The following is a 15,184-nucleotide window of genomic DNA, read 5'->3' as shown; positions in this document are numbered from 1 at the left end:
TTCAGCCAAAATGGTTCAAAAAGAGAACCTCTTGAGAAAGAGGCAAGAACAAAATACACTGTTTTTCAAACATTCAAAAAATTCTGGTGACCATTTCCATGGCAAACTCTAGATCCCCTGTGTTTTGGAGCACAGGCACTGAAATTTGGCAGGGGTGGCCTTTTTGTCAGGAATGAGCCTATTACTATCCCAAGGAAAATGTGCCCAAATTTGGGCAAGTTTTAAGCCAAAGTAGAGACTCAATAGAGTTTAGAGCCTTACTAGAGTTTAACAGCTATAACCTCTGAAGCTTCCATCCTCACTAAGCATGCTCCCCTCAGAGCTCCTACATGTGACCAGACTGTGCATGTGCCATCCCCACAGAGAGACTCAACATGCTTCCTCCAGATCAGTAGCTAAGTCATATTTTCCCTGTAATGACAGGTTTCAGAGTAACAGCCATGTTAGTCTGTATTCACAAAAACGAAAAGGAGTACTTGTGGCACCTTAGAGACTAACCAATTTATTTGAGCATAAGCTTTCGTGAGCTACAGATCTAAACTTTCCACAGTATGCATCCGATGAAGTGAGCTGTAGCTCACAAAAGCTTATGCTCAAATAAATTGGTTAGTCTCTAAGGTGCCACAAGTACTCCTTTTCTTTTTCCCTGTAATGGCTGTTTTGGGTTGTGGGGATGAGTTTGGGCACTGAACAGAGTAGGGAGCTTGTCTCTCCTATGCTCTAATGAACTCCATGTTGGCACACAGGCAGCACGGAGGATGAAACCATCTAATTCAAATGCAAAGGGGACAAAAATGGGACCTAGAGCATTGAGCAGGAGGGTTAGGGCAGATTAGGACGAGAAGGGAGAAGAGCAAAACTGGGACTAGAGGATGGCAAGAAAACTACATCTAGGAGCCAGTGAGTTAAACTGGGGGCAGAAAGCAGGACAGATGAGAACAGGTGCGGGGGGGGAGGGGAGAGAGCGCACTGGGAGTTGCCAGGAAAGAAGACTGGGACAAGTAATCAGTGAGCCAGGAAGGGGAGACAGATCTGACAAGGAGACAGGCTGTATGGGGGATAACTGGGACTGGCTGGTAAAACAGAGTGGGACAAGGAGCCAGGGGCACAGACTGAAGGAGCAGGGGCACAGACTGAATGAGAAGTCCAGGAAGGGACACAGGGACTGGGAACCAATGGAGATGAGAAACTTGGGTGTGGGAGCACATGATTGGAGACCATGGAGGGAGAAAGAAACAAATTAGGGAGAGAAGGAGAGAACTGGAACTAGATGGGCAAGGAGATTGGGAGTGGGGTGGAGGGGAGATTAGGGATGACTAGGCTTGGGACATGGAGTCTGGAGAGGTGAAATTAGGACTTACTAAGCAAGGAGACTGGGATCAGAAGCTTGGGGAATAGAGAAAAAAGACAAGACAAGACAAGAAGCAAGTGGGCGAAGGGAGAGACAAGACTGGGACAAGTTGGAGGGGACATAGCAGAAAGGGTCAAGCTCAGGGGGAAATGGGCAGAAAAGCTGTACCAGCAGATCATATTCACCTCCGGAGTCTAGAATGGAACCCAAGATCCCCAAGTTTCACAGTTCCTCTGCGACTAACAAATGTCTTTGAAACCCACTGGCATAATGTTCCATCTCCCTCTGGTATTGGTCCAAAGAGGATAACAATCTACTACTGCTATCAGTTACTCCATTAGCTCAAGTGATAAAAGTTCCAGCCCTTCTGATGACCTATATCATATTATACCACAGGATGGTATTTCTTGTTTTTTTCCAGTCTTCTTTAAAAAAAAATAAAGCAGCTAGAAAAATACATACAAAAAGCTATATGAATAGAACATTAAAGGTTGCAAAGTCAAGCACTCAAAAGTTAGGAAAAACTAGAATTAAGGTTGTCCATGCCACTTTAATTTTGTTCCCTTGTACATGTGCATTATGATACAGTCCAATTACATGATCACATACTACTTTTTTCCACAGGACCCTTGCCTTATTGACAGTGCAGGATGGATGGTGCTCGCTTGCGGTGTAACTATTCAGTATTTTGTTTTATTCTTGTTCGATGTGTGGCCGCATGCCTTATTTACTGGACACCTGCTACTTCGAACTCTACTCTGTTGACAGAATTATTAATTTCCTTATGAGCTCTCTATGGCACTCATCACTGAAGTATCTGAATGCTTCACAAATACTAATTAAATTATTTTCAAAACACCCCTGTGAGATGAAGGGATAATATTCTTATTTTACTGATAGTGCAGTGAGTCACAGAAAAATTAAGGTCCAAAAGTATACAGTAATTTTGAGTGCCCAATTTGACACACCTAGGATGTGATTTTTCCAGAATACTTAGCATTATATAGCAATTTGAACCTATAAACTTCAGTTGCACTCATGAGTGCCCAGCACTTCTGCAAATCAGAAGTCAAGCAGCTAGACACCTGGTGAAAAAGGGACTCCGGTGGCTCCAGTCAGCACCACTGACCGGGCCATTAAAAGTCCAGTCAGCGGCGCAGTGGGCCTAAGGCAGGCTCCCTGCCTGCTCTCGCTCCACGCAGCTCATGGGAAGCACCAACACATCCCTGCAGCCCCTAGCGCAGAGGCAGCCAGAGAGGCTCCACATGCTGTCCCCGCCCTGAGTGCTGACTCTGCAGCTCCCACTCGCTGGGAACCACGGCCTGCGGGAGCTGCGGGGCCAGTGCCTGCTGGCGAGGGCAGCATGCGGAGCCCCCCTGGCTGCTCCTGTACCTAGGGGCCAGAGGACATGTTGCCCCTTCCAGGAGCTGCCTCAAGTAAGCACCACCCATAGCCTACCCCACCCCCTGAGCCCCATCCTGCACCCCACCCCCACACCTCAAACCCCTCGGCCCCACCCCGGAGCACGCACCCCCAGCCAGAGCCCTCACCTGCTCCCATGCTCCTGCCCCAGCCTAGAGCCCCCTCCCATGCTCTGAACCCCTCGGCCCCAGCCCGGAGCCCCCTCCTACACCCCAAATCCCTCATCCCCGGCCCCACCCCAGAGCCCACACCCCCAGCCAGAGCCCTCCCCCTCACACCCCAACCCCCTGCCCTGAGCCCCCTAGCACACCCCAAACCCCTCATCCCTGGCCAAACGTCAGAGCCCTCACCCCCTCCTGCACCCCAATCCCCTGCCCCAGCCCAGTGGAAATGAGTGAGTGAGGAGGGTGGGGGCTAATGAGCAACGGAGGGAGGGGGGATGGAGTGAGAAAGGGGCGGGGCCTTAGGGAAGGAGTGTTCGGTTTTCTGCAATCAGAAAATTGGCAACCCTATTGATTCCATGACTTTCCTCAACCTCCATGACTTTGGCAGTAGCCAGTATGACTGACTCCAGGGCCGCCCAAGCAGCTTGCCCTGGGGACAGCCACACTGGCTACTGTTGGAGCGGCTTCACAGCCAGCCGCTTGGGGCCAGCTGCACTAGTGCCCTGAAGTGTCCCTGGGGCGAGCTGCACTGTCCACTGCTCAGGCAGCTGGCCCCAGGGATGCCAGGAGCAGCCGCTGGCCTCAGTGGCCCTGAGCAGCTGGTGCCACTGACCCCTGGATCCCACCCCCAAAGCAGCTCACACACACCCCAGCCCTCCACACACACCCTGTCCCGCAGCTAAGATTTAGTCAGGGTATTTATAGTACAAGTCATGGACAGGTCACGGGTCGTGAATTTTTGTTTATTGCCCATGACCTGTCCATGACTTTTACTAAAAATACCCATGACTAAATCCTAGCCTTAACTATGGACAACTAGCGAATTAGTGGGTTTATGGCATCAGCTACAATTTACAAAAAATAAAAGAAAGACTTTTTTATGGATTTCAGACAGTACTATATCAAGTACACATTGGGACATAATATCTCAAACAATATTTAGTTACTTAGAGCAAATGTCTAAAGCACAGGTATTTATCAATAATTTTTACCTCAAAGAATCTCAGTAATTTTTTCATCATTAATGTGTCTTGACTCTTAAAATAATTAAACTCTATTTAAATATACTTAAAAAATTGTAATTTCCTTAAGAAAATATTATTAAAATATCAATTTACAAAAATGTTAAATGCTGAATTCACGAGTTATGATGAGATCTACAGTATAACAATATTTAAATATTCATACCTGATTCTTTTTTGCTCCCCTTTGCACCTTCTCGGCTCTTTTTTAATACCGCTTTTAACATTTTAATACTGTTCCTGAAGGAAGAAAGAAAAACAAAACTTTAAATACATCATTAATAATGAAAGTTCACAGAAAAAGAAAACTGCAGTAGACAGGAGGAAGATAAAACTAAACAAAAGAGTATTCATTTGAAACATGTTGATGGTTTACATTAGTTTTCTATAACCAAGTTACATTGGTCAAACCAAATACTGAAGCTTCAAGGAATGTTTTAATACTTGAAGCAAGTGATAGGGGTTCACTATCTTGTTATAAAGCAAAAACAACACATAGCATTCTCCACATTCCACATATAATTAAGGTTATGAGGCTAAACCTGGATAAGTTACCATAAGACACTCTGGCAAAAGAATGTCTGCTCCTGACCAGAGTTCATCAAGGAGGAGGAAAATAAACTTAGACAAAACAATACCTTCTTGAGGTTGAGTGAAGGTGGCAAAAAAACACTGTTGACAGTAAAACTTATCGGCACCTTCAAACGCTGATATAAAGAGAAAGTACAATATAACTTCTATATGGAAGAAATATTTTTACTAACTTAATCCACCACAACTCATGCCACTAAGAAGTCAATTTATTTAAAACCATCTTTGCACTGTTTTGCCCCACAATCCCGCCATTACTATCAAGAAATTTTGCATTAAAAATAAAATTACAGTTTCTGTTCCTTATTTCCCATTCCACAATGTAAAAAAACTAATTTTCTGTATCATCAACTTCTGCAATTTCAGAAAGTTACAGACTACAGGAAGAGAAGAAACATCTGGAGCAGAAACTTCTAAACAACTGTTCTACTTTTCATGGAAATGAATATGAAACAATGAATGAAAGAGAGCACAAGGGTATTACTCTAAGAATAATGGTCCCTAAACTTAACTTTTCCATTAAACTTCCTGAAATATCCAAGAGTCCTCAACCTCATTTCAGCTAACTGATCTAATTAGAAAAACACAATTCTACAGGTTTTGTTTTTTCTCTTCTTTTAGGCATCAAACAAGAACACAGCATGCAGCAACAAAATAAAGTAATTATTAACAGGTTTCAGTGGTAACCATGTTAGTCTGTATCAGCAAAAACAACGAGGAGTCCTTGTCGCACCTTAGAGACTAACAAATTTATTTTGGCATAAGCTTTCGTGTGCTAGAACCCACTTCATCAGATGTATGGAGTCGAAAATACAGTAGCAGGTATAAATACACAGCACATGAAAGGGAGTTGCCTTACCAAGTGGTAGGTCAGTCTAACGAGATAATTCAATTAACAGTAGGATACCAAGGGAGGAAAAATCACTTTTGTAATGGTAATGAGAGTGGCCCATTTCCAACAGTTGACAAGAAGGTGAGAGTGACAGTAAGGGGAAATTAGTATGGGGGAAATTAGGTTTAGGTTTTGTAATGACCCAACCACTCCCAGTCTTTATTCAGGCCTAATTTGATGGTATCCAGTTTGCAAATTAATTCCAGTTCTGCAGTTTCATGTTGGAGTCTGTTTTTGAAGTTTTTTTGTTGAACAATTGCCTTTTTAAGTCTGTTATTGAGTGACCAGGGAGACTGAAGTGTTCTCCTACTGGTTTTTGAATGTTATAATTCCTCATGTCAGATTTGTGCCCAGGAAATGTGGTATGGGTGCAACTTCAAGAAAAGACAGCACTCATCAATCAAGTATGTTGCTGCAGAGGAAAAAGGAAGAACCATGCCTTTGCACTCAATATGTCAAAGAACTACTTACATTTGGGACTATAAACCCACTGCCATAAAAAGCCTACTTCACGGTATATATAACAATACACCTACATTAGATTTAATATACTTGATCATTTGTATTTTCTCTCCTCAGAAGAGAATACATTACCACCACCACCACAAGATGCACATAGTAAGATATTCATTATAAGTGCAGACATTAAACATAGGAGTTACTCAGCAGATTGTGAGACCAGTGCCAACAAACCAGTAAACTGGGGGTGTATTTTAGGCCTTGTGAAGAGAAAAGGGAACTTTAAAAAGGATGTGTGTTAGCCAATATGTTTTAATTAGAGCTGTCAAGCGATTTAACAAATTAATTGCAATTAATCGCGTTGTTAATAATAGAATACCATTTATATAAATATTTTTGGATGTTTGCCACATTTTCAAATATATTGATTTCCATTACAAACACAGAATACAAAGTGTACAGTGTTCACTTTATTTTTTATTACAAATATTTGCACTGTAAAAAACAAAAGAAATAGTATTTTTCAATTCACCTAATACAAGTATTATAGTGCAATCTCTTTATTGTGAAAGTTGAACTTACAAATGTAGAATATTATTATTATTATTATTCATGCATATACACAAACGGGTCAAATTAAGGTTGCCTGTGAGGCCTCAGTTCTGGCATTTCCTAACTTTTGAGTGCTTGACTTTGCAAACAGGGTTCTTTTAACATAGTTTCTCGTGTGTAATATATAATAAGCATACACAGTATACTTTAATACAATGATAAAAAGCACTTGGAAGTATAAGTTATCTGAGAACCTTGAGCATTTTTATGAATTCAGGCAAGCAATACCCTCTTTCAACAATGGGCATAGGTAACTGAAGCTCAGTGAGGCTGAATGATTTGCTGAAGGTCACAAAGCATGGAAGAGTCAGGATTAGAACCTAGCCCTAATGATTGTGAAGATAAACTGTCTAAAGTTGTCCTTCTGAGTCTACAACCTGCTCCAGTGCCTCCGTTTCTGTTTACAATTTTCCTGAGAAGCACAAGAGGGAAATGAGCAAAAGTTTGGTCTGAGCAACAACAGGTATGGGACTCATGTGTGCCTCCACCCAAGAAAAGACCACAGTGAGCAGTGATAAGGTTCCCTTTTCCCTTCCAGCAACTATTTGGGAGCAAAGGGACCTTCACGTTTATCCTACACCCACTATCCAAAGGCCAAAAGAAGGGATGAAGACATAGCAGAATCCAGGGAGAGAAAATGTTGGTAAGTGTGGGAAATGACCATGGAGATGATTGATGGGCTTTCTGTACAAACCCCCCACCACGGAGCAGACCTGCCATGGTAGTTCCTGCAGGAATCGAGCAGGAGCCCCACACCACCCTGAAGCAGACCTCAATTCAGAGTCAACAGCCACTGCAGGAGAGAGAGCTCATGAGAGAGGAAGGAAACATATGACTCCCTTCCAGCAGGGATGCAATTCTGCCCAATAACCAGGACTTCATCCCTGCCTCTCCAGAGAAACAGTGCAGTCGAAGCCACTAGCCAGGACTTCACTATGTCTCTGGAGAGGCAGGGACCGTAGGAAGTAACGCAGGCTTGGCTTCTAAGACAGCAACTGAGTGAGTCGTAGCCCCCACTCCCACATGCTCTGCGCGCACCACCAGCTGGCTGCGAGAGAGCCTGGCTGGGGAGGGGTGGCAGTGGCAGCCCGCTCCTTACCCAGGCTCAGCTTCTGGGCATAGGAGCCAACTCCAAGCATGCCTGGGGAAAAGGGGGGAGTCTCCAGCTCACTCAGCCGCTGTCCCCAGAAGCTGAGCCTGGGCAGGGGGCAGCCTGCTGCTGCCGCAGCCAGGCACTCTTCCAGTTAGCCACTGCGCTGCACCGGACAGCGTCCCAGGCAGTGTGCCTAGAAGAGGGCCTGGCCCCGCCCCTTCTCTTCAGGCTCTGACCCTGCCCTATCCACTCCCCGCCTGGGCCAGCTGCTGGGGGGCCACTCGACCCTTCATGCCCCTCCAACGAATTGCCTATGGACCTTTGATTAGTAAACATCTGGCACATTTTTTCAGCCCTGCATTAGAGACTAGTTTTACTTGTACACTTCACTCTTGAGACAGCTCCATTTATTTGTAAAACCAAAGATGTAGGTTAAATTCCCAGTAGGTGTATGCCTACGGCAGTAATTTTGAAATACTACAACACAAGTACCACCAGCACTTATCGTAGATGTGAACACCAACTCCTTTGCAGGGGAAAAAAAAAAAAACATTCAACAATACTTGGAAATGGAAGTTTCTTTTAAAAGGCTGAATAATTTGCCGAGTTCTGCTACATGGATACATGCATGATGTCTAGCATTTCAAACTTTGTATGACTATATATGTTTAGGAAAAGAAATTGTACACCAAATACCCATAGAACGCTGCACAAATACAATCTATTAAACTAATTTATTGTTATAGAAGTCATTTTGTTTCCCGGGCAATGTTTTTAAAGCTAGGAAACAACAGGAGGCAGAAATTCCTAATAGTAGATAGATTTAGAAGAGGGAGACTTTTTTGTTAAGTTAGACAAAAATCTACTGGAAACCTGATGTAGGCTCAGACTTAGGATAAATGGGCGGAGGGGCAGATGAAGAAGTAAACAATAAAAACAACAAATATCAGGCTGCTACACGGACAGCTCACACTAGGCAGAAGCAGCTTCAAAACTTGGATTTCTGCTTCTAAACTCTTTTCCTCTTCCTGAAACAGAATAAAATTCACATTTTTGAGTTACAAAAACACTTTGCTCATATGCTGCTACTAACATATGCAAATTCTACAGAATAAGTGTGTGTTTTAGTACTACATAAACACAGTTCTAATTCTTTCCTTATACTCCTGGCATATATCCCTACCTAGATTTCACACAAATCCAAGACTCCAGACCCAAAACGTTCATAAAAGTTTTCATGTGTTGCCTTGTATGTCATCCTAAGATTTCTATAAAAGGCAGTATGCTAAAAAAATAAGAAAAATATTTTGGATAATTATAAATTTTAAAAGTTTATATAATGGTGTAACAATATAGATTATGGCATTTGGAAAGAGTGTTTAACTTGGCAGCACAAACTGGTTAAACTGGTTATACATACTTCCACAAATTCCTAACTAACGAACATCTGCTATAAGGCAAGTCTTTTCTAAAAGACAAGATATCATGTAGCTCATCCATATAGAATATAGAGTTTTATACTATAGACAATCTAGTTATCTAGTGCTAATAGACTAATAATCCCTTGTATGTTGGATAAATTGAAAATTGTTGAATTCATACTCATGAATAATTGAAGTTTAGAAAATTTCATCAAAATGCATCATATTCCATCTTTTGGACTGAATGTTATATAGAGTTTTGTAACTATCTCTCTCCTCTCTATTGTCGGAGACAATGTTGCAATCTACACTAATGAAGAATAATTCACTGTGTGGTATTTTAGATTAGAATACAAATATGCTGAGAGATGCTTCCTTTTGTTTCTTTAAAGAAGGATATTTATAGCACTTCTCAGAAGCAATACTGTATAAATATAGGTTATTAGGGTTCTCTCTGTCATTTCAAAATTTCATTATGTTGCAGATTCCTCAAAGGCAACTCAGGTGTTAACCTCGTTTTAACTTTTAAAACACTAAAAAATTACTAAAAATTCATCTAGTCAATTTCCATAGGTTGGCAGCTCCTTTCTTCTACCATTATTATTCATACACACAGATAATACAAAGGTATATAGACAGTTTCTCCCATATATACTCTCACCTGTAGTGCCTCTGGTGGCAACTCTCACCTGTTAATTGTTTTCTGTGATCCAGTTGTGCCAATGCAGGCCATAGGACATCATGCCACTCAGTCAGTGAAGGATCAGTAATTTCACACCTGTGTGTCCTTCAAGCATTTCCCAGCAGCTCCTCTGCAGATGATGACTTCCACATTTGAACAATTAATATGAAATTAACTAGACTACAACAGGGACCTGCTTGCACTGTTAATAACTAGTTCCTTTAAACCAGTATTTAAAATGGTCAGAGTGCTCACATAGGCAGGACAAAACCTTTGTTGCCACTATTTCAGAGAGCAACAAAATCTTAGTGCAGGCAGGCCTCAAGTGTACTGATGCCTCAAGAAGAGCAAGGCCGAATTCAAAAGGACTTGCTTGACACTTGCATCCCTTTAACTCAGTGGTGGGCAAAGTACGGCCTGCGGGACCATCCTGCCCGGCCCCTGAGCTCCTGGCCAGGGGAGGCTAGCCCCTGGCCCCTCCCCAGCAGGTAGTGCGGCTTGCGCCCACCCACCTCCCAGGCGTTCAAGTAAGCTTGTCCTGCCACTCTGAGCAGCCTGGTAAGGGTAAGGGGGCGGGGGGTTGGATAAGGGGCAGGAGGTCCCAGGGGGCAGTCCAGGGACAGGGGGCGGTTGGATGGGGCGGAGGCAGTCAGGAGACGGGGGGAGGTTGGATAGGGGGTGGGGTCCTGGGGGGCAAGTTAGGGACGGAGGTCCTGGGGGGCAGTCGGGGACAGGGAGCGGGGGGGGGGGGGGAGATAGGCGTGGGAGTCCCAGGGGGCCTGTGGGGAGGCAGGGGTGTGGATAGGGGGCGGGGCAGTCAGGGGACAGGGAGCAAGGGGGGGGGTTGGATAGGGTGGGGTCCCGGGAGAGGGCGGATAGGGAGCAGGGGCCAGGCTGTTTGGGGAGGCACAGCCTTCCCTACCCGGCCCTCCATACCGTTTCGCAACCCCGATGTGGCCCTCGGGCCAAAAAGTTTGCCCACCCAGCTTTAAGTATATCATATCTGGGACTGGAGTAAGTATCCTCCCCTGTAGCAGACGAAAAGCATTCTCTCTCTCAAGTCAAACGTGGCCTGCCAAGTCTTCCTGTGTGGCCCACCAGCTCACCTTAAAAAAAGTTTATAATTAAATTCATGAACAGTGATGCACTGCGGATCATTTGTAATGACTTCCTTAGTAAGTACCTTAATGGCAGTGCTTAATTTGTAATGAAAGAGGTGCCGGCGCTCAGCCCCAGCAAGCCCTGGCTCAAATTAAGCACTGGCTGGGCAGCCAGAGAGCAGCAGCTCCTGGCCGGATGCCCAGCTCTGAAGACAGAACTGCCACCAGCAGCAGTAAAGAAGTAATGGTGGCATGGTATGGTGTATCACCACCTTTACTTTGGTGCTGCTGCTGGCTGGGAGCCAGAGGTGCCAGGGCTATGAACTTTCTATCCTAGAGGTGCCAGAGCTCAGCCCCAGCAAGCTCCGACACAAATTAAGCACTGCTTAAAGGATCTTAAGTTCTTGCGATAGCATTGGCTACGATTGAGCTAGGACACCACCCGTTTTTTCATTCGTGATGGAAATTGAGCCAAAAATTAATGTGACTAAACATTGCAAAGTCAACAGCAAAAATGAAGCTTTAAACCCAAACTGGACAGCAGTTTTTCTTTTTATTATGCCACCTCATTTAAATGCAAAACCTTCATGTTTAATATGCAAACTGTATCCATCTGTAAGGTCGTCAACATGAGGCAACACTTTGAATCAAAGCAGAGTAACTTCAACGAAGCCTATCATCCTGACAGTACTGCAAGATGTGACAAAACTGAAAATCTGAAGTCTTCATATCAAAATTCAAAATGTCATTCTAACATCATCAGTGACTAGAGGAAAAAGCAACAGCTGCTTCTCTTCGGATAATGTTGGTACTAGCTAAAAAGAAATAGCCTTTCCTGGATGCTGAGCTTGTGAAGGAGTGCAAGTTGGAAATGCTGGAGAAGGTTTTTGCTGGAGATAAAAACAAAGATGCCATTGTGAACCATGCAAAGCAAGTTCCCATCTGATTTGATAGCAGTGCAAAGTTTGGAAGTAATTTACAAGGATTGTTTATCAGCACTGCTTTTCAATTTGAAAAACGCCAAATATGTGTCTCTTGCAGTGGACAGACAAAGTGATTTAAGTGACACTGCCCAGCAATCACCGTTTGTTAGATTTTATGATGGTGAAATTTTTCAAGGAAGATTTTTGTGCTAAATACCATTAGAAACATACACCACAGGAGAGATCATTTTTGAAAAGGTAAAAGGCTTTTTGGGAGAAAAAAATGGTTTAGATCTGCAGAAAGTAAACTTGCTTGTTACAGACAGAGGTCTCTCCATGATTGTGGGCTTTGCTTCCCATTTGGCAGCAATACACCCTTCATTCAATATATATCACTGCATCATTCACGAGACTGCCTTGTACACTAAGCCCTGGTCTACACTAGGACTTTAGGTCGAATTTAGCAGCGTTAAATCGAAGTAAACCTGCACCCGTCCACAAGATGAAGATCTTTAGTTCGACTTAAAGGGGTCTTAAAATCGATTTCCGTACTCCACCCCGACAAGTGGATTAGCGCTTAAATCGGCCTTGCCGGGTCAAATTTGGGGTACTGTGGACACAATTCGACGGTATTGGCCTCCGGGAGCTATCCCAGAGTGCTCCATTGTGACTGCTCTGGACAGCACTCTCAACTCAAATGCACTGGCCAGGTAGACAGGAAAAGAACTGCGAACTTTTGAATCTCATTTCCTGTTTGGCCAGCGTGGCAAGCTGCAGGTGACCATGCAGAGCTCATCAGCAGAGGTGACCATGATGGAGTCCCAGAATCGCAAAAGAGCTCCAGCATGGACTGAACGGGATCTGATCGCTGTGTGGGGAGAGGAATCCGTGCTATCCGAACTCCTTTCCAGTTTTCGAAATGCCAAAACCTTTGTCAATATCTCCCAGGGCATGAAGGACAGAGGCCAAAACAGGGATCCGAAGCAGTGCCGCGTGAACCTTAAGGAGCTGAGGCAAGCCTACCAGAAAACCAGAGGGGTGAACGGCCGCTCCGGATCAGAGCCCCAAACACGCCGCTTCTATGATGAGCTGCATGCCATTTTAGGGGGTTCAGCCACCACTACCCCAGCCGTGTTGTTTGACTCCTTCAATGGAGATGGAGGCAACACGGAAGCAGGTTTTGGGGATGAAGAAGATTATGATGATGATGAGATTGTAGATAGCTCACAGCAAGCAGGCGGAGAAACCGGTTTTCCCGACAGCCAGGAACTGTTTCTCACCCTGGACCTGGAGCCAGTACCCCCTGAACCCACCCAAGGCTGCCTCCTGGACCCGACAGGCAGAAAAGGGACCTCCAGTGAGTGTACCTTTTAAAATACTATACATGGTTTAAAAGCAAGCATGTGAAAGGATTAATTTGCCCTGGCATTTGCGGCTCTCCCTGGATGTACTCCCAAAGCCTTTGCAAAAGGTTTCTGGGGAGGGCAGCCTTATTGCGTCCTTCATGGTAGGACACTTTACCACTCCAGGCCAGTTACACGTACTCAGGAATCATTGTACAACAAAGCATTGCAGTGTATGTTTGCTGGCGTTCAAACAACATCCGTTCTTTATCTCTCTGTGTTATCCTCAGGAGAGTGAGACATCATTCATGGTCTCCTGGTTGAAATAGAGTGCTTTTCTTCAGGGGACATTCAGAGGAGCCCATTCCTGCTGAGCTGTTTGCCTGCGGCTGAACAGAAATGTTCCCCGTTGTTAGCTACGGCCAGGGGGGAGGGTTGAGGGGGTAGCCACGCGGTGGGGGGAGGCAAAATGCGACCTTGTAATGAAAGCACATGTGCTATGTATCTAATGTTAACAGCAAGGTTTACCCTGAAAGAGTGTAGCCACTGTTTTATAAAATGTGTCTTTTTAAATACCACTGTCCCTTTTTTTTTTTCTCCACCAGCTGCATGTGTTTCAATTATCACAGGATCTTCTCCTTCCCAGAGGCTAGTGAAGATTAGAAAGAAAAAAAAAACGCACTCGTGATGAAATGTTCTCTGAGCTCATGCAGTCCTCCCACACTGACAGAGCACGGACGAATGGTGGAGGCAAATAATGTCAGAGTGCAGGAAAGCACAAAATGACCAGGAGGAGAGGTGGCGGGCTGAAGAGAGCAAGTGGCAGGCTGAAGACAGGGCTGAAGCTCAAATGTGGCGGCAGCGTGATGAGAGGAGACAGGATTCAATGGTGAGACTGCTGGAGGACCAAACCAGTATGCTCCAGTGTATGGTTGAGCTGCAGCAAAGGCAGCTGGAGCACAGACTGCCACTACAGCCCCTGTGTAACCAACCGCCCTCCTCCCCAAGTTCCATAGCCTCCACACCCAGATGCCCAAGAACGCGGTGGGGGGGCCACCGGCCAACCAGTCACTCCGCCACAGAGGATTGCCCAAAAAAAAGAAGGCTGGCATTCAATAAATTTTAAAGTTGTAAACTTTTAAAGTGCTGTGTGGCATTTTCCTTCCCTCCTCCACCACCCCTCCTGGGCTACCTCGGTAGTCGTTCCCCTATTTGTGTGATGAATGAATAAAGAATGCATGAATGTGAAGCAACAATGAATTTATTGCCTCTGCAAGCAATGATTAAAGGGAGGAGGGGAGGGTGGTTAGCTTGCAGGGAAGTAGAGTGAACCAAGGGGCGGGGGTTTCATCAAGGAGAAACAAAGAGAACTTTCACACCATAGCCTGGCCACATATGAAACTGGTTTTCAAAGCTTCTCTGATGCGTACCACGCCCTCCTGTGCTCTTCTAACCGCCCTGGTGTCCGGCTGCGCGTAACCAGCAGCCAGGCGATTTGCCTCAACCTCCCACCCCGCCATAAACGTCTCCCCCTTACTCTCACAGATATTGTGGAGCACACAGCAAGCAGTAATAACAGTGGGAATGTTAGTTTCGCTGAGGTCTAAGCGAGTCAGTAAACTGCGCCAGCGCACCTTTAAACGTCCAAATGCACATTCTACCACCATTCTGCACTTGCTCAGCCGGTAGTTGAACAGCTCCTGACTACTGTCCGGGCAGCCTGTGGACAGCTTCATGAGCCATGGCACTAAGGGGTAGGCTGGGTCCCCAAGGATACATATAGGCATTTCAACGTCCCCAACAGTTATTTTCTGGTCTGGGAATAAAGTCCCTTCCTGCAGCTTTGGAAACAGACCAGAGTTCCTGAAGATGCGAGTGTCATGTACCTTTCCCGGCCATCCCACATTGATGTTGGTGAAATGTCCCTTGTGATCCACCAGGGCTTGCAGCACTATTGAAAAGTACCCCTTGCGGTTTATGTACTCACCGGCTTGGTGCTCTGGTGCCAAGATAGGGATATGAGTTCCGTCTATGGCCCCACCACAGTTAGGGAATCCCATTGCAGCAAAGCCATCCACTATGACCTGCACATTTCCCAGGGTCACTACC

At 45.0% G+C, this 15,184-nt stretch overlaps 1 protein-coding gene across 10 annotated transcripts in view; it reads right to left on the bottom strand.

Moving 5' to 3' along the window:
- The window catches only part of TANC1 (tetratricopeptide repeat, ankyrin repeat and coiled-coil containing 1), a 216,265-nt gene that overhangs the window by 158,609 nt on the left and 42,472 nt on the right, over positions 1–15,184 (bottom strand). For 9 of the 10 annotated variants that reach the window (XM_073305546.2, XM_073305545.2, XM_073305541.1 and 6 more), the window contains one exon: positions 4,126–4,199. The exons of the other annotated variant lie outside the window; for it this stretch is intronic. In XM_073305546.2, coding sequence (XP_073161647.1) covers positions 4,126–4,186 — 61 coding nt within the window. In that variant the 5' untranslated portion in view covers positions 4,187–4,199. Of the gene's footprint in view, positions 1–4,125; positions 4,200–15,184 lie in introns of those variants that run through there. 10 annotated transcript variants of the gene reach the window in all.

The sequence above is a fragment of the Lepidochelys kempii genome, chromosome 11 (assembly GCF_965140285.1).
Source record: "Lepidochelys kempii isolate rLepKem1 chromosome 11, rLepKem1.hap1, whole genome shotgun sequence".
Taxonomy (NCBI): Eukaryota; Metazoa; Chordata; order Testudines; family Cheloniidae; genus Lepidochelys; species Lepidochelys kempii.
This window is presented reverse-complemented; position numbering and strand designations above follow the sequence as displayed.